The sequence below is a fragment of the Podarcis erhardii genome (genome assembly GCF_964252035.2).
Source record: "Podarcis erhardii genome assembly, chromosome: 4".
Classification (NCBI taxonomy): Eukaryota; Metazoa; Chordata; class Lepidosauria; order Squamata; family Lacertidae; genus Podarcis; species Podarcis erhardii.
This window is the reverse complement of record NC_138508.1, coordinates 58,530,190-58,550,303: the sequence shown is the minus strand read 5'-3', so window position 1 is coordinate 58,550,303 and position 20,114 is coordinate 58,530,190. Positions and strand designations below refer to the sequence as shown.

General features: G+C 40.5%; 1 protein-coding gene across 1 annotated transcript; it reads right to left on the bottom strand.

Annotated features, from left to right (window-relative positions):
• Window positions 1–1,312: 1,312 nt before the first annotated feature.
• On the bottom strand, window positions 1,313–19,256 carry PWP2 (PWP2 small subunit processome component). The gene is made up of 21 exons (XM_081858584.1): window positions 19,098–19,256; window positions 18,023–18,135; window positions 17,500–17,594; window positions 17,153–17,252; window positions 16,631–16,774; window positions 15,384–15,519; window positions 14,252–14,481; window positions 13,390–13,533; window positions 13,074–13,144; window positions 11,498–11,634; window positions 10,836–10,984; window positions 10,335–10,482; window positions 9,418–9,568; window positions 8,527–8,707; window positions 7,205–7,352; window positions 6,680–6,788; window positions 5,637–5,702; window positions 4,470–4,688; window positions 3,729–3,879; window positions 3,219–3,293; window positions 1,313–2,229 (listed from the first exon to the last, which is right to left on the bottom strand). The coding sequence occupies exons 1-21, from the start codon at window positions 19,113–19,115 to the stop codon at window positions 2,082–2,084; spliced, it is 2,733 nt and encodes a 910-aa protein (XP_081714710.1). The 5' UTR covers window positions 19,116–19,256; the 3' UTR covers window positions 1,313–2,081.
• Window positions 19,257–20,114: the final 858 nt, after the last annotated feature.

Here is a 20,114-nt window from a genome sequence, read left to right as displayed (position 1 = left end):
GGAACCCTGTTTGCGTATTGTTTAGCAAAACTATTTTACAACAGTGTAAGTAAAATCAACCACTAAAATGCTGGGTTTTGATTCAGGCACTGAAAAACATTTCCCTTTAAACCAAATTGCCCCCTTCAGTTAAGGGAGAGGAGGAATGGAGAAAGATCTGCCCCCCCCCCCCCGAAAAAAGGGGGAAAGGTGGGTATCACATAGGAATCTAAGAAAAATACATTTCAGCAGTGTCTTTCTTGGGAGCAAACAGCCTCAATGGGTACAGGAAACTCAACACATAATAACTCGTTTGTTCTTTCATTCAACTGAAGTCCAATTCATATGACCCTTTTAAATGTTGAGATGTGAACAACCGCTCACTAAATCTACACGCACTCAGTTGGCATTGTTCCTGCATCCTATAGTCAAGGTTAAATATGTGATACAAGACATGTCATAGTGGAATATCTGCACCATCACTTCTCCCAGTTCACCAATCTCACCTGTTTCCAAGCACAATTCCAAGTGCTGGTGCTGACATTTAACGTGCTATGTGGCTTACGATCCAAGTACAGTGGTGCCCCGCAAGACGAACGCCTCGCAAGACGGAAAACCCGCTAGACGAAAGGGTTTTCCATTTTGGAGGCGCTTCGCAAAACGAATTTCCCTATGGGCTTGCTTCGCAAGATGAAATGTCTTGCGAGTTCCTGCGGGTTTTTTCCCCTTTCCCCCCCCCTTTCCTAAGCCGCTTATCAGCTGATCCGCTAAAAGCTGCTAAACCGCTAATAGCGCTAATCCGCTAAGCTGTCAATGGGCTTGCTTCGCAAGACGAAAAAACCGCTATACGAAGAGCCTCACGGAACGGATTAATTTCGTCTTGCGAGGCACCACTGTAGCTAAAGAAAGAACTCTGCCTACAATAACCTGCCCAGGAGAAAGGTTTGAAAAACCTACTGAAGTTAAAATATGCAGCTATTTCTAACTGCTGTTTGGTATGACTGTTCTTACTGTATTTTTTCTTTGAAAAACAATGGAATTGTTTCATGAATGATGGTATAGAGATCAATAAAAATAAATATTCCACACTCCCTACACCTAGCTAAAATCCTAGCAATCAAATAATAACACCAAAATACCATTTGGAAATAACATTGTTCACTTTATCCTGTGATACATGATTCACATTCAGGCTACAACAGCTGAGCATTTGCTGTTGTTTAACGTAGGAGACCACATTATTACATACAACACTTTTCCACATTCGAGTCAGGGTAATTTTCTAGTATTTCATAAAAATAACTGCATGCCTTAATGCACTCCAGACAACCTGTGAAGCTATGAACATGCCTTTATTACTCATCCATATTCTCATGTTGATATCTGTGAATACATCATGGATTATGAATAGCTGGAATCACTTGTGAATGGCTGGTTTCTAGAAATTGTCAACCAGAGTTATTTGGGACATACAATGAGCTGCTTCGTAAGAAATATTTGCCTAGATATTCATTCAGTTGATCTCAGATCCCACCTGTCCTAGTATTTGTCTTTCCCCCATAACTAATAGTTGAATTTTATATCAATGAAATTATGCTAAAGGTCAATGGACCATTTGCAGTATGACTGCAGCACTTTTACACGTTTACCCTAAAGCCAGGAAAAAAGCCATGGCTAGGATCCATCCCCACTCACATCCCAATACTTCCATGCATGCGAGAAGTCTATGTTTTCTTCCGGTGGCATCCCATGTATTCTTGCAGGATGCCACTCTGTATGACTTCCCAATCCAGAAAGGGCTGTCAATGGAAGGAGGGAGCTTAAAAGTTCCTGTGCAGAAACAGAAGTCAGCTGGTGGCAGATGGACCCTGCCCCTCCTCCCAGGCATTTAAAATATTTGATGACATTGTCTTGCTTAAAATTTAGCAGTATCAAGAATTTACATGCTAGTTTAGAAACAGAGGACAAAAAGGAATAGCCTGCTTACTCCCAATCATGTTGCTGCATCACCTGTACAAAATTATGCCTCTATGAGGGCTGCTCAGTTCTCAGTGAATACCACTGTTTAAATTACTTATGTATGAAAAAGCATTCTCATAAGTTCATGGAAGTGCAGGCAATTCTTCCATGACACAGTCATTATTGGAGTCTTCCAAATCTTCATTTTCAGACACTTCTGCTGTACGTTTCACACCCCTCTGCTGTGAAATGGCCATAATATATTTCATGTTATAACAGTTCCAGTCACAACTGTAGAGACAAAGACCATGGGGGGGATTAGGTAGATTCAAAGCAGTGCATGTAAGAGCTTTCCTATGTTTATAAAAAGTAGCCAATAATCAGACCACTATCAGCAACATACTACTTGCATTGGTTCACACATGCCACACTCTTAGCTTAATTTCTCAAGACAAACCTGAAAATGGCTCCAATGAAAAGTATTATGTTTGAGGCAATATGAAAGCTATGTCTGTGGATTTTAATTGATGTTGCTTCATTGGCACACACAACTAATTAACCACGATCTTTCTTACTAGCTGCTTCTGCAAGTGAACTCCATGTTGCAAGTTGCTCTAATGCTGAAATAACAAACCATCAGATCTAACATACATGGTGACTCTCTGGCCTGCCAGACTTTCCCCAAGCCCTTTTGCCATCCTAGCTTCACTTTCTCCATGCTCTTCTGCTGATCAGTGCAGACCAGTGAGGAAGGTGCATTTTTCATCCCCCACAAAGGCACACCAGAAGGGTGGAATTAAGACAATGGGAAAGAAGACCTCTTTCTGAACTAATTGGAGCAGGTTAGCTATTGGGGGCTGTTTGTTAAGGGTATGAGATTATGAGTCTGGTATGTACTGTGTGTTTGTGCGTGTGTGAATGGGGAATGCATGTGTGTGTTCAAGGATGGAATACATACAGGACTGTCCCTACTAACCAGTAGTATGCAGCCCCCAACTACCTACCCCACCCCTGAAGGAATTCAGTGCTGGGAATGGGAGGGGTCCTTAACGCAACAGGAAGAGGTCAGTGAGTGAATGGCAACGAACTTGACAGAACAAAATCACACAAAGCTATAAGATCCCAGGTAAAATTATCCCCAATACAATGTGGGATGTTAGGTGGAAGGAAGGGGAAAGGGAATTTTCATTAAGAAATGCTCAATATTCTAGTCAGAGTCATCTCTTTCTACTAGGAAGAGAAATTATTTGAAAGAGAATGCAACTGAACAAAATACGTACAGTTTGGAAACGTCTTCAAAGTGACGCTGAATGCTCTTCTGAAGGAACTGAATGGTGGGCAGCAGTTTCTCTGACCTGCAAAAGCACACAAAAAACGTAACTCTTGGTTTGTAAAAATCATTCTGTACATTTTAAGAATAAAAAGGGCTAAATTCAAAACTTCAAAGTGTCAAAGAACTGAGACAGCTGTGAATGGTGACTTGCAATGAAACTACTACTACTTGCAGAAGTGGTAAATTATGTCTCTCTCACACACATACACAATATTGCTACAATTTAAGGTTCTGTACACCATGGCAGCTACCTGGCAATTAGGAATGTAATTTTCAGTCCAAACACCTTAAAGGGATAAAATTGGTACAAATACCAATTTTGCTAATTCAAATTCACAGTCTAAAGAATGATATTTCATTTTCTAAAGCTAAGCAGATCTGGGCCCAACCAGTTCTGATGGGAAACCAAATGTCTTATTCTCTCTCTTCCCACACCCTTATCCCCAAGATCACTAACCTTGTTTTTAACTTGCATCCATGTAACATAAGCAACTTCTGAGTCCAGATTAGATAGAATTCCAAATGACGAGATGTCTCAAAGGAAGAGGCTAAAAATTCTAGCATTTTTTCTATATACACTTCTGGAAGCATTGAGGAGATTACTTCAACTGTGGTTTAAAAAATAATACATTATTAGTTTAAATCACATGTGCAAAATCTTAAGCTAAAAAAACCAGTATATTCCATATGATTCGTCACTAAGCTTTCCAGTTCCAAGTTGTTGTTTTTAATTAAAAAAAGATATCTCCAGGCAAAGGAAATCCAAATCAATAAGCTGCCATACTGCACGATGCTATTCTTTCCCTATTTCCCCCTCTTTCTAGATTCAGGTAGGTAGCCGTGTTGGTCTGACGCAATCAAAATATATATAAAAATAATAAAATTGTCCAGTAGCACCTTAAGAGACTAAGAACAAACTTAGTTGGTCTCTAAGGTGCTACTGCACTATCTGTCTATCTATCTATCTATCTATCTATCTATCTATCTATCTATCTATCTTCCGCCTCTTTCTGTTCCTCTAATGGTCACTACTTGCATTCTTGCACACATGTCAAGCACCTGAGATCATTTGGGACTTCGTATACTTTCCCTTCTCCCTAGTATATAGGCAAACCAAGTATTGGAGACGTCTTAGAACTTCAGGAAATCTAGCTTTCTGCAACCACCACATTAGACTGGCAACAGAATTCCAGCTTACTTTCATTGTATGGAACAGTTTCTAGGACCTCCTGAATCAGCTTCTTCTCATTCAGTCGAAAAGACATGACAATCGCCTTGGTGTACTCCTTCTGAACCAGTACTTTACGAATACTGCTAGGGGTGATGTCAATTTCTAGGTCATATGGATCAAAGACCAGACTAGAGTCCAAAGAATAGATAAGAAGACCTTCTGTGGTTGTTGCTGCCCAGCTTCGTCCTACAAGAGAAATATTGCTTGTGCTAGTTAAAATTGTTCATGTCTGGAAGGAGGAATATTGGAAGATTATATTAAAGACAGCTTTTATAAACCATGATCTTGAAGAATATATCTACATGTACAAACAACTTTATTCTTAAACTGTACTGGCTGGCATAAAACATGTACTTTCCACCAGAGACATAAAATTCAACTAGTCAAATCAAAGTGCAAATAAGTGACAAATACCTAGTAATTATGATTAGTTATGCTGTTCTGGGGTGAACTAAGACAGCCATCTCATTCCAAAGCAAGTCATGGTGGGAACTGTAGTTTAATTCAATTCCCAGTTCCTTTAACAAACTACAGCTTCCATGGCACTTTGGGGGAAGCCCTGTGCTTTAAATGTGTGGTGGGACTCTACCCTGCCCCTGTCACTGCAGATCCTTGTTTCTTGAAGTTTCCTTCACTACTCCTTCCTGCTGCAAATGAAAGGCAGAGGTCTGATTGGTTGCCTCTCAATGCTGATGGAAAGAGATGGAGGCGCAAAACAGCATGTGAGGAGTGTTAGGGAAACTCAAGGCAGAGGCATAGCATGGGGAGGGCCAGGGGCGCATGATTTTGAGGGAGCACGAGCATACAGGGATCCCCACATGTTTCATATGGTCATCAATTTTGTGTGGATACCTATTTGGACATTTGGAAGGCTTATTAACGTATGTTTAATTTAAGATTTACTTACTAATGGTGGTCTATCTTTAGTATTATTTGTATATGCCAGTTATCATTATCCCTCTTTCTCTTCTTTTATTTCCTCTTTTTCCTTGTTCTTCTCATTAAATTTGCAAACAAAAAAAATATTAATAGCAATTTTTTAAAAAGACAGCCACTTCATTTATTTTAAACCACCACAACCTGATCCTAAAAGCAGCAGCACACTATTGCCAGCTCCATTCTAAAAGCACCCACCGGTAGGAGAGAAGCGGAGGCAGGTCACTCTTATTTCTGGTTTAAAGGATCGAGAACTCATGTCACCTGAAACAAAGTAAAAGACAAATTCAATGAACTTCTTGAGTTAAATATTAACTTTGCATGTATCAACCATGAGAATCCATGTTAATTCCATTTAGTTAGCCATCAGTACAATATTTCTAAAAAGGTTTAAAACTGTTTGCCAGAGTAAAATGTTTAAACAGCATAGTAAAAACTACATTTTCGGCTCTATCCAACACTGAAAGCTTCACACAACATATCTCCCTGCATGCAATGGAACTTCCTCTCACGTACCCCACCAGTCCCGCCAACACACTCAAAATAAGTTTTTGGAGGGCTGGGGAACCCCTGGAGCAGCTTTTGCTGATGTACCAGAAAAAGAGAGGCAATGAAAGTCCTGTTGCACAAGTGGAACTCTGCTTGCGCAGTGTTGGATACAACCCATTTCCTTCCCTATCATCACTGTCACTGAACAGTACAGATTGTTCTGTACTAGGAATATCTAGGAATATCTAGGAATCTGCCTATCCTTCTGATTGCAACGTCGGATGGGGCTGATGGGAACGAAAACGGATTAAGACAGGTAAACTGCAAGAGAACACAGGAAAGAGGCAACAGGGACAACTTCACAAAACAGGGATGGATGTGAAAATGCTGGTGGTGACCACAGTGCTGGAGGCACTGAATCACTGCCCTAGAACCATCATGGAATGTGAAACTGATGGCTGCATCGACCTCAGCATTTTGAAATCTTAAATTCCAAGCGTCCATTCTCACACAATGGGTTTCACTCTTCAGGAGATGTCAAAAGTGCTATTAGCTGGACTCCCAGCTTAAAAAAAAGGTTTGATCACCGCTTTAGGAAGTAAAAGTGAGAAAGCATAAACAAAAGGCTTGCTTTGCATGCTCTCACCCTTTCCATTCCTCCCTGACTCAGCAAATGAGCTTCCTAGCTCACAGAGTACCTGGCACACATGAAACAGCAGATAAGCTGAAAATTGTGAAATGGAAACAGATACCTCTTTTAACTCCCGGAAGAGGGATTGCAACATTATCATCGTCCCCAGTTCCTTCATCTATTAATGCCATGCTACCAAATTCAGTCATTTTCCTGCGATCCAAGTACTCCTGTAAAGTTGAAAAACAACAACAACATTGCAAAGCTTATATTCTTCAGGTAGAAGGCACATGAATTCAGGTAAACTATTTGGAATTTCTATAATGTTTCAGAATATTTAAAGGGCTACAGCATTTGCTCAATCTCTATCCCTCCAAATTTAAGATGTGCACATGCTTTCTGGATAAAAGTCAAGCATAGAAAGACAACATTGGTTCATACCAGAAATAGATTGGAATGTCATAACAAAATACTTTGGAGCACAGATTTGCATCACTTGATCCAAAGACTGAATTCACTGACGGATTACAACTCAGGTTGCCACAGGGAAGCAGAAGCACAAACATACTTCTGTTTAATAGTGTCATATAGATCATACCCAAACATACACAACAAATAAGGGGGGGGGGGGGAATCAATCACTAACCTCCATTGCGTCCAAAGACAAGTTGCAAGATATTTCAAATTTCTTAATGAGCATCTGTTCCTTGACATGATAAATGCAAACAAACTTTGACTGCCCTCCAGCTAGAATACACTGCCCATCAGCTGAGTAACACAGAGTAGTAAAAGATCTGGGGAGGAAAACAAAGACATGTTAGATTTATGTTATAAGTCAGTCCCTTCCACCAAGAGAGATATTCTGGTTATGCTGCAGATAGATGTCTGTTGTGCTAAGAAATTAGGTCCTCATTTCTCTACCCAACCATTCGAACCATAGCCATCTTAAAATCATTTTTTTATGAACTAAAGAGACTCAACACATAATAGAAAAGGGTCAGAATTGAAATAAACAATGTTGTGACAACCTGAATACCATGGGGTTATTAATTATAATAGAGCCTTTTATTTTATTAGTGGGAGATTAAAAAAAAGAGAAAATACTTATATCACCTGACATGTTCATCACTGTTTAAAAACCTGCAATAAGTTCTTTCTTTGCAAAAATTATCTGAATAAGTTATCTGAATACTGTCCTTCAAAATATATGCCTGCCATTCTCTTACTGCCTTTGACTGCTAACATGGTAAGAGGGGTGCTGAATGAGCTCTAACAAATTGCAGGATCACCTTTCGCACAGCAGCAAGTCAAACCTAAGACTCTGACTACAAGTCTGACTACAAGCTCGTAGTTGATGGGAGCATTAAGTCAGATGACCACATCTTAAGAAGTTATCAAAACCAGATACTAATACAATCACATATGCACACTTTTATTGGCCGTGAGGAGACACATTTAATTTACAAAAAGTCAATAGGATGCACAAGAGAGCTTTCAAAGGCAGCAAGCAATGTGCAAGCTTCCTACTTCTCTATTAAAACTAGTCTAATAAAACTCAAGTTCACCAGATACACAGGCAGTTAATTCCAACAACCATATTAAGTATCCCTAATTCAAAGGAAAAGAGCTGATCCTTCTTAGAATATGGTCACAAATGGGTTAGATGACACTGGAGATCCCTCCCAACCCTGTGATCAAATAGCCAACCTACTTATGTAACAAGCAAATAAAAAGAGAACCTATCCAGTTGACGCTGACACAAAACTCCACACATACATGATAAAAAAGAATATAAGTTTCACCACCACCCCTCCTCTCCATCCCTGACCTTATACTGGACTCAACACTAATGTCTCATAACAAATGTAACTGATCTGTAGAAAACACTTTACAACCTGAAAAAAGAGACAAGGCATGTACTTCTGTAAACCAAGGGAATTTTCTTTTTTCTTTTTAAAGTCTACCTACTTCCCCTTAGCAGATTGTTTGGCGGTTATTTTGTCCAGCTCTTTTCTGCCCATCTGAAGGTCATGTCGCCCCACAATTGATCCAGTCTGCACAGCATTTTCATGGTCCCAGAAAGTGATCTGTCCATCCAAGCAAGCAACTGCAAGTTCATTGCCATCCGGACGAAAAGCAACAGCGAGCACTGGACAAGGTAAGGGAGCAAAACCAAAGTCATGCCTTCCTGTACATACATTTTGGTTACATTGCCCTCAGTAGTTAAAAAACACACACAGATAAACTCAATGAAACCAGATTCAGAATTTCCAGAAATCACACATGAACACACACGCTCAACACATAACATATCCATCGTCACAAAGACTATCTATAATGCTGTGCTGTATAAAGTCGCACTGAAACATAACCATTTATCCTGGCATTTTTTTTCATTTCTGAACCTTTTGCAGTTTACATTTTAAAGTAGGTACTGCTGACACCTGCTGTACTGGGTGGGTTGGTTTTTAATGCAAATGTATTTGTATTGCCAAGCTTTTATGCAATGGAGATTCAATGACTTCAATGACTCATTTTAATATGAATCTTATAATGCTTGCTCATTGACTGTTTCTCATCTGATCCTTCAGCTTTTTATTATAGTATTTACTGCAGTTTATGGTGCACTACATTGTTTGCAACCTGCCCTGGGACTGGGCAACAAAGAAGGGAGAGACAGAAATGCTTCAAGTAAATACAAGTAAACACAGATGTACTACCTGACAAATTAAGTTCCAGTTGTGAGGGGAAGGCTTTCTTCCCAGAACCCAGGACCAACTAAAGCTTTAACCAACCACCCAACATCACACGGAGAACATAGCTGCCTGCATTCGCACAAGAGATTTCCAAGGGACTCACCATCTGAGTTCAGTGCCAGTGTTTCCTTGGTCCTCCAGCTATCCAGCATATCCCACAACCTGACTGTCTTATCCCAAGAGGCACTTGCTAGGACACACTTGACGGGATTAAAACACAGGCTACTGATGGGGCCTTCATGACCAGCTAAGACCTAATGGAGAAAAGCCAATTTGATTTCTTTTATACATGTTGGTTTACACAGGATCTTATACAGGGAAAACAATAATCCACAGATGGAACTATATGCATACAAAATGCAAAAGTTGCACATTAGAGATTTCATTACCGGGTTGCAATTCCCAACATTTAAAGTTACTATAGTATATGACTTTTGGGGCACATTTAAAATTGGCAAAGCACATGACCAGATCCTTCTAATGCACCACCAAATCAGAGCAAGGATCCAGGATCACAAGCACTAGGACTTTCAATACAGCAACACTAGAACAATCACTGTATCACCATCACAGCTGTGGATTAGCATTGCGAGACATGACTATTAGGCAGTAGATATCATTGCCAGATTCAGCACGGCAGCACACACAGAACAGCTAACATACATGGGATACATCCTTATAATGAATGATCATAATGGGAGTAAAAATGATAGGCAGACCTCTCCACTTGCTCTACAAAGGATTCTATTGAAGCTATGAAGACACAGGTCACCAAGTGGGCAAAGCTGTGCCGATCAATAGGGTTAGATGTTAGAAGTTGAATTTATATGCAAAAACTGAACATTAGCTAGTAAGATAAATTAAAGATGTGCCTATTTTTAATCATGCTCAACTCACTCAAGTTCAATTATTCTTTTAAATCCTGCAAATATATACGGTCTCTGCTCTAAGGATGGAGTCAGCTTCAATTAAAAGCAGTTTCAAAAGGGGTTGAGACAACCAAAACAAAATGCCTCTTACATCTAAGAGTCGCCCACTCTGCACTGACCACACAAATACTTCAAAGGAGTCCTGAGAACCAGCTGAAACAATCTCACCACTGGAGTCCACAGCCAAGCAAGAGAATTGTGTTGGTCGTGGGGAAGTGAAGGTGCGGAAATTGCGGTATCTGTTTAAAACATGCAGAAACGTGATTTAAGGAAAAACTTTGGTGCCTGTATACTATTCTAGTTCAAAGTCCCTCAGTGATATCACAAAAAGTGATGAAATATCCCAAGTGAACAACTGATTAGCTTAAAAAAATTATATTTATACAACCAAAGCCTAGGCTTCTCAATTCAAATTATGAATTTCAAATTATGAAATGCTCACATGACACAATGGCACAAGAGGAGTATACCGCGTCTAACCAAACAACATTCTAGATATTAATTAGAAATATTCCCTCTAAATTCTCTGGTTTTCCACTCCAAGCTCAGGGAAGAGATAATTTTGCTGGGGGGGGGGGGAAGAATAATTTACCTGTGCAGATCAAAAGCCCGAACTGTCCCATCTAGGGAAGCACTCAGAATGACATATCCTGAAGTGGTAAATGTTACAGCAGATATACTGCTTGTATGTTCTGTAAAAGTTACAAAACAGAAACCACTGCTGGTGTTCCACACCTTCACCTGAAAATAAAACAGAAAATGCTCCAGTAAGCTTCAGAAATATTCCTTTTCTAGGACTGACACAGTATTGAGATTCAAGTCACTGAAAGCACATTCCAGTACACCACACTTAGCAGAGCTAAACCTCCAGGGAAGTTAAGCAAGCCATTCAAAATCACACTTGAAGAAGCCCAAGGACATGGTTTTATCATTTTGCCATCAGTTGGAAACCTCACTGACAACATGATCTGGCCAGAGATTACGAGTCGCTACAGCCAATCAAGAACGTGGTCAACTTCCATGTTACACAGCTTTGCTTCTGCTCCAAATATACACTAATGTCTTTTTTCTAAAAAAATAATGCAAGCATCACCCATAGCAAACAGGAATGACAACATATCCAAAATAAATTAAGGTTCCTAGCTCCTAGGAACTTTAAGAGCTCCTTTCTTAGTATCTTTATAGTATATGTCCAGAAATTGCAGATTTTAGAGAACTACGAACTCCATGTTCAATAACATGCGACAGACTTACTTTCCCATCATCTCCACCAGTGACTAAGTACTGCCCATCTGGAGAATATGCAAGAGAAACCATGCTGTTGAAATGGCCTTGCTGCTTTAGCACATAGGACTCACTCTGCCATTCCCAAACCAGAAGCTGCCCCAGACCTGTAAGTATAATGACAAGTGGTTCAGACTCAAATACAACTATAGTGGTACCTCGCAAGACGAAATTAATTTGTTCTGCGAGTTTTTTCGTCTTGCGATTTTTTCGTCTTGCGAAGCACGGATTTTGGAAAAGCTTCAAAAATCACCAAAGTCTTCAAAAACCTCAAAAAAGGCTACCACACCGCGTGCTATGAGTTGCTCCTCGAAGTCAAGTCGCAACTGCACCCCCTGAATGCACGGTTTTAAGAAAAGGAAACAAACTTGCAAGACGTTTTCGTCTTGCGAAGCAAGCCCATAGGGAAATTCGTCTTGCGAAGCACCTCAAAAAACAAAACACTCTTTCGTCTTGCGAGTTTTTCGTCTTACGAGGCATTTGTCTTGCGAGGTACCACTGTATTCAATCTATACATTTTCTTGCAGCACCAATACATAGAATATACCAACACACACAAAGCTATGTCTGTAAATTGCAGTTAATGAGTTCAGAAATACGGTGGGTGTAAGAACTGCACCAATCAAGACTGACCAAACTGGATTCGCATTTCACCACTCTCAGGGTTCTATTCTTACTTTTTACACAAGCTTGTGCTTGCCCATATTCACAAGGACAATGTGATGCATGAACTGGCAATGCAACACACATTGCCATGACCAAGCCTTATGAGGAATGGTTGAGGGAGCTGGGTATGTTTAGCCTGGAAAAGAGGAGATATGATAGCCACCTTCAAATATCTAAAAGGCTGCCACATGGAAGATGGAGGAAGCTTGTTTTCTCCTGCTCCAGAGGCTAGGGCCCAAACCAATGTATTCAAGTAACAAGAAAGGAGATTCTGACTAAGCCTGCTCTTGTTTGTGATTTCATAACCCAGCTTGATAAAGAAATGGGTCCAACCTCCCTAATTTTGGAAAGTGATAACTTTCCAAAGTCTCTAAAGGAGCAATCATATGCACAAGAAGCTGACGCAAAGCAAGCTGGTAAAGGTTAAGACAGCTTGAAGTGAAACCTGATCCAAACACTGTCGAACAGTGGGGCTGCTGCTCTGCCTGAGCACAGCAAGCCTTTCAAGGTGTATTCTATGGCAGGGCATGCAACCAAACTGAATGGGCTCAGGATCCAGCCTTAGTCGGAGAGAGGGCTCCGGTCCTGCCCCTGCCATGACCTTTTTTTGGGAACTTACACCAGCTTGGCTTACCAGCTTCACCTCACCTGGCTGAACCTCGAATGAGCAAGGATAAGCAAGTTATGCTACGGTGTCTTCAACAGAGTCAGCATTGGAAACTTAACACCAGCAGAACTGAAGATTTAAGCTTCTCATCCCGGCAGCCCCCAATTTATATCTAAAGGAATTTCCACAGATGAAGTGTGTCAAAGGGTTCTCTCAACATAACTGATTGTATAAACAGGCCCTCATTCAACTGCGTGTCTTACAGTTACGCACCTGCACACCCAAAAGCAATCCAGTCACCAGTACTGTTGATAGAAATAGATGCAATCCTTTGGTCCGAAATGCTAAGTAGCAAAAAGAAAGAAAGAAACTGCTTAAAGCGAAGCATTTGGGTGCCCATGCTAAAATTTCAGACACATATAAAATAATGCATTATTAAGTCATAAGAACCTGTAGATGAAGAAAGGACACTAATACCAGTATCACTCTGTCCAAGCTTATAAAGCAGAAATTGCTTTTAAAGAAAAAAAAAAGATTTGTTCTTCCTCTAGAACTACATTTTTCTATAATAAGCAATATCCATACTTACCTTAAAGAATGGATGAGATTGAATTCTGGAAGTTCATGGAGGTGAAAAATTCCAGATGCGAAGCCAGTGACAAGTAGGTGAATTTTTTTGTGGTAAGCTGCAGCTGTCAAGGTGTTAAAATCACCTTCTTTGTTGAAAAAGTATCTGAGAAAACAATTGAAATATGCTACTGACATGCGTTTAATGCAGGGCATATTTACCACTCAATTAATTTCATAATACACCAGCAAAAGACCAATGGTACTCTGACATTTTGGACATGAAGTAAAAACAAGTAAAGAAAGGTAGCCATCTGTTAAAAATCCAAGCAACATCCAACCCGCCACTTTTTAAAAAACAAAACAAAAAAATGCTATAAAAAGTCAAAGGAAGAAACAATGTTGTGGTTAACACTGGATACCACCAGCAGTAGCTTCCACCTGCCCACAAACTGTCAGGCACAGTGGGGACTCGGCAGCAGAGCAATGCTTGCCCCCCACTGGTTAACCAGTGAATCAGGGGATAGAATTGCTCGGTATGGCATTTTTCTGTTCCACCTCTAACATGTTCACTTCAGATCCTGCCACATTGACAGGGGAAGTCTGAGCCTGTTTCTTATTAACTGGATGCTTGTTAAAGCAGTGTTGTCCACCGCAAGGGAAAGTCTAAGTGCTTTCAGTTGAACATGCTTGGAGATTGTGGTGTGGGAGATCTTCACACTTTAGAAGGTTAGAATGCCATAATCCTAATCAAGAGTCATGCCTGCAGCACATTCATAGTGTGACAATGAGACAGTCTAATGGAACTGTTTTGCTTTCATATACACTGGCTTTGACTCCTGGTTGCAACATATTCCTCCTTTTCTCTCTGGAAGATCACTTACTTGGCAGCACATGAGTATTTTACTCTCTTTCCCTTCTCTTTCTTCTTATGTGTGCTGGCTTTCCCATGGACCTCTTTGCCCTTCTGTTCTTCCATCAACTCTTCATCTAGGCCTTCTGCCAATTCTGCCTTATCTTCAGTTTGATCTTTTGGGGGTCGAGCTTTCAAACCATCTAGCTCTGTATCACACTGCCAGACACACAAAGCCCCATCTCTGCTGACAGTGTACAACTGGAACACCAAAACATAATGGTTACCATCATTGCACAACTGAAATGAGCCTTAAGCAGATGAGCTAAACAAACATTTGATGTCACTATGCTCAACTGAGAGTCGAAAAGGATACTTATCTCAAAAGACTGCAATTCTCTAAGAATAAAATGTTCTCTCATGAAACTGTAAAACAGAATCTTGTAATCTACTTGACTTACAAGGGAAAAAATGAGCACAGTTCAGCAAAAAAGCATCTCCCTTGCAACATAGTCATGCAGATCCCCAATTCAATCCCTCATGTCTCCAGATAGAGCTGTGAAAAGCTCCTGCCTAAAAGCCTGGAAACTCACTACCAGTCAGTATAGATAAGACTGAGCCCGATAGATAGATTGTTAGATTCAGTATGAGCCAGCTTCCTGTGTACCTAATTACAAAGACATTATCTTTCAATTTGAACTTATTTGAGAGAAAGCAATCTTGGATGTGAGATGTCTAATAAACTGAATTTTTAGACCAAATATAAAGCCTTGTTGGGATCCTACTTTATTGTTATCTTATGTTTATTGTACACTTTTGAGCTCCGCTGTATACATACATTCTAAATATATACATTCATTAACTGCCAATGTCCAAAATCCATAACAGGCCCTTCTGGACTTAGAAATATGGGAACATAATATATCTGAGGTGCTGATTGCTGGCTTATTTCTGGGCACCCAGGACATCAGTTCTGGGCACATTTTTAAAGAACTGCCACTGCCCCCCAGATAAGCAATCTGCAGAAGACCCCTACAGTATATAAACACCTTGAGGAAAGTAGACTATACACAGCCTTTCATTGACTTGTGCCATATAATTATCCAAAAGCAAAGTACACTAATCATAAAAACCAATGCAATATATATATAAGAGGTACGTACATCTAGACTGTTTCCTTCAAAAAAACAGGCAACAATTGCATCCTTATGACCTCCCAACGCATAATAAATCAGATTGGCCCATCGCTCTGCTCCAAACACCCATGTTGACATATCTTTGCTTCCTACTGCAAAACATCTAGAATAAAAGAATCGTAGTTAGAACATCTCAAAAACTACATCATAGTGGATATGTGAACAAGCAGTTTATACTGCTCAATTCTATTGAGAGTGAGAGGCCTTTGGAAAGATAGCAAGGAACGAAGAGGCAGATTTGGATCCAAAGTTTCACTGCCACTGGAAGGAAATCATGGAATTCCAAACCACAGTTCCCACCATCTAAGTGGATAGTCTCTCCAGTTTAAACTGGGAAAAGGCATTCGGTCAATCCCTTACTGCTATTGGCCAACGTGTGTACATGTGGATATACAAAACAGAGGCAATTGAAATAGATCAGTGGACACTTAATATTAGAAACTGATTTAAGTAAACTTTTATAGACAGTGAATACAGAGAAATACATTATATTTATTTGAAAGATGAGAAAATTAAAGAGTCATTTTTTAAACATTTCAACAACCCTTTTTAAAAGAATGGAATAATTGTACGGAACGATGGAAATGATTGCATTACAAATCTCAAGTTGGATTCAGAGATCCATGAGAGGATTTCTGTTCAATAAATGGGATGTTTCCAGGTCTAATTCACAGAAGAGTGGGGAAGGCGATTTTCATTGGTCCTTCTCTTCTACAATACTCTGCACATATACACCCCATCTACTCTGGAGGGTTGGGGAACCTCTGGAACAGTGTCAGAAGTGGCAGCAGAGAGTTGTAGGAGGAACAGATTAAAAAAAGTGTGTCCCTCTTTCTATTCAGGGAAACTTGGGCTTGACTGCAGTACCTTCTTTGTAGAGAAAGAATCTTTCCATTTGCAGACAGGTTCTGCTGGACCCAACCCTCTATGTTTGCTTTAATAAAAATTGTTTATTAACTCAGGAGGTAACAAAATCTCTATTAACAAATGAAAAATGTGAACAATAGAGAATCCTGAAACAATAACCTGAACTTTTAGCATTACTGTTAAGGGAATTTATGAGGTGAGGCACTGCCTAAATACACTCTCCTAAAAAGAGCAATGCAAGATTTTCAAATGTATCAGCAGATACAATCAACCCAAGTCGCATTGGCTTTCAATGTATTTGCTCATTTTCTATGTTGCCTTGGTAAACTGCATATATTAAAACTTACTTAGAATCATCTGTCCAATCAATGCATGTTGTTTCGTCATATGCACCATAGTAAGTTGTGTCAAGGACAAACGCATTAAATTCTCGCTTTTTTCCTGGGGCATGGTACATCAGAGCAACGTTCTCCTTTGTGACCACAAATTTCCTGTTTAGTATAATATGAAAAATGAACTTAACATACATAATTATTCAGCAGAGAAATAAAAATGAAAAAGATGACACCAAGCGCATGTATTCAGATAATGCAGTAGAACTGTGCAGGTTTCCAAGGTTTATACATCTACACACATACATAAACATAAGCGAAAGTCTGCATTTACAGCTAGATACTTATTTGTAATTATTTTGTCACTAGAGACTTTTGTACAAGAAGCATATTGATTTTGGGTGTATAAAGATGATCCAGTAAAAAAGGTCACTTCCCAACTCCTATGATAAGCAAAATTCAATTCAACAACTGGTACTACTATCACTTATACATACAAAAAAAGAAATAAACACAAAACCAGGAAGTTTCTCTTACTTTCCATTTGGGGAAAAACAGACACTGTGCACAGGTTTCTGAAAATGGAACTGATGAATCACAGATTTACTGATCAAGCTGACAAGTAAGGCAGCTCCCTCTGTTGGAAAAAGAACAAATAGACTGAGCATCATTTATATTCAGCCCAATTTCAAACTCAAATTTCTAAATGAAATAAGAGAGTCATGTTATTCAAGGGACTATAATAAAAGCAAACAACATTTTTTGCCTTGATTGTAGAACATTATAAAAGATTATTAAAATGAATGTAACCGTAACTTATATTTCTGTTAAAAATTTGTGATACTGACTGAATTCTTTTTCATTATATTAAAAATCTAAAATACCTTCATCAACTAATATAGCAAGATTTCCATCTGGAGAGAGTCCCACACATGCGACATTGTACTGGGTTGCCAGTGGTAATGTTTCAGACTTGTTACTGGAAGAGAAGAGGGTGAAAGAATCAATAAAACGCCCAAACAGTGACAGAACTGTATGCAAAATGCTAATCTGTTATACACCTCTGCCCAATCCAGGAAGTGTGAACTGCACATAGAAATACATTTCTGCACACAATACCATGTTTCTCAGGCCAGATTTCCTATATGTCATCCCACATGTATGAACGGGAGTGGGAAATAGCTACATCCTTCCCAGTGTGAATGCAGTGTACTATTCGTTAGCCCATTTTATAACTTTGATAATGAAGCACATTCTTTCACTATAGTGGAACAAGAGAAGAGACCCAGAAACAGACCCAAGTAGCCCTTTTAACAGTCTGTGTTGGATGCAGAGGCTCAGGACCTCTAGTGATCATCTACTATTTGAGAAAGCTCATTTATAAAGACAATGAAAGAAGATGCATACTTTTTCAAGTCAAAGACAGTAATTCTGTTTCCCACAGGACTAATCAGAGAGTTCCCATCTGGAGTGAAATTCAGGTTTCCATGTCGGTAGACTGTACCCAGCAAGTTGGAGAACTGAAAAGAGAGAGAAGGGAAGTGAATGCAGACTTCACCAGCAGTTGGTCTCTAAGGTGCTACTGGACAATTTTTTTATATAGATACCTATGAAGTTTCAAATAGTACAAACCAGTGAGGGGATAAATTAAGAGGATATAGTTCAGAAGCAGCCAATGTGGGGCCCTCCAGATGTTGTTGGACTCCCATCAGCCCTCGACAACATGGTCAATGGTCAAGGATCACGAAAGTTGCAGTCCAACATCATCTGGAGATCACAACATTGTCTACCTGAATAACGGATGGGATAAAAGAAGAGTAATTGACTTGTAGCCAACTCATTCTCCCAACCACAGGGAGGATGTGCACAAATGCGTCTATCTGTCAAGTAGGAGGAAAAGACGGGAGTTTTGCAAGGAAAAAAGGCAGCTAGGGGATAGAAAAGATGGCGCAAATGGAAGTCAACATTAATGTTCAATTTCAACTATTTGTGGCATGCCAAGTACCAGAGTCAGCTAATTAAGCAACACATAAAGATAGCAAATTTTGTGTGCATTTGCCAGATTATGAGCAAATGCGGATAGTCGGCAGTGGCGGAGGCCGGCAGGAGAGTTCCTGGTTTCCAAGAGGATTAAAGCTTGTGTGGAAGGGCTGGACTCAAGCAATTTGGCAAGATAACGATTAAAAGGAGCAACAGGAAGGGAAAAGGAGAACAGGGATCACATACCCTCCAACATTTCTCCAGTGAAAACAGGGACATCCTAAGGGAAAGTGGGCCATCCCGAGGTCAAATCAGAAACCTTATCTAAATCAGGGACGCCCCTGGGAAACAGGGAGGCTTGGAAGGTCTGGGATCAAGCGGCCGCCCAGAGGCTGGCCCTCAAGAAACGGGCAGCGACGGGCTCCTCTTGCCAGACCTAGGGCTGCCCAAGCTCCGAGACCCCCGGCCAGGAAGGACGAAGCCCCCCGCCCTGTAAGCGAACCTTGTAAGCGAACTTCATCCCCGCGCAGATTCCGGCACTCGGTCAGCGAACACATGGGCAGCACGAGTCGGCCGGAAGAGCCGCTTCGTTTTGCTTCCGGGTTCAGAACATTTCCAGGGCGACCTATCTGCTCTCTTTCTCTCGCTCTCTCTGCCGGCTCCTGTTGCGTCACTCAGACAGGGAACCGAAAGCTCCCGGAGACTCGCACTCCGCGTTCCGAGCAACATTCCTCCCCTCCGCTGCCGCCCCAACCCGCGTATAATTTGGGCCGGTGGGGAGCAGCGAGGTGCAGCTCATTTAAAGGCTGCTTTCTTGAGCACTCTTTCTCGAGAGCATGCCTCGAGTCATTATTTATTATGGTTATTTTTATAAAAACATACGTTCTTTTTTCCATACAAGTAGGAGGGTGCTTGTTTCCTTACGCTTTTCCTGCCGCTTTTATAGCGGCAGGGCAGTGGAAGCAAAACCTGCGTTATGGCTGCAAGCTGTAAAAAGTAAAGTGAGCTTAAAATGCAAAAGCGCCCACGTGGCCAGGTTTACTGTTTTCCATCAGGATTGGCACGCGGTCTTTTGCTTTTATTTCAACGTGTCAGGAATGTAGCAGCTGTGCGAAGGATGAGGTAGAGATTGGGAGGGGTGTCGTTTTGTGGCTCACAACTTAATGCACGTGGTCATCCGAAGGGCATAAGCTACTAAATCCGATGTCTAAAATTATCCAGCTGCCCCACTGGCGAGAGAGCCCAGAGTTTGACTGCGGTTGTTAGAGCCAGACTAAGACATCTTGCTGGCTGAAGCCGAGCAGCAAATGGCACTTTCTCACCCGCAAGCAGCACGACATCTACTACTGGCGAAGTTATTTTGGCATCTGAAACCTTGCCCTTCTCGAAACCCCACGGAGAACCTCAGCTTCCCTGTCAGTAAAAATACAAGTTTTTAAAAATAATAATAAAAAAACTAGCAAATTTCTATCTTTCCGTGACATCCAAAATAAGCTGCTTCACTCTTGCCTATTAGTAA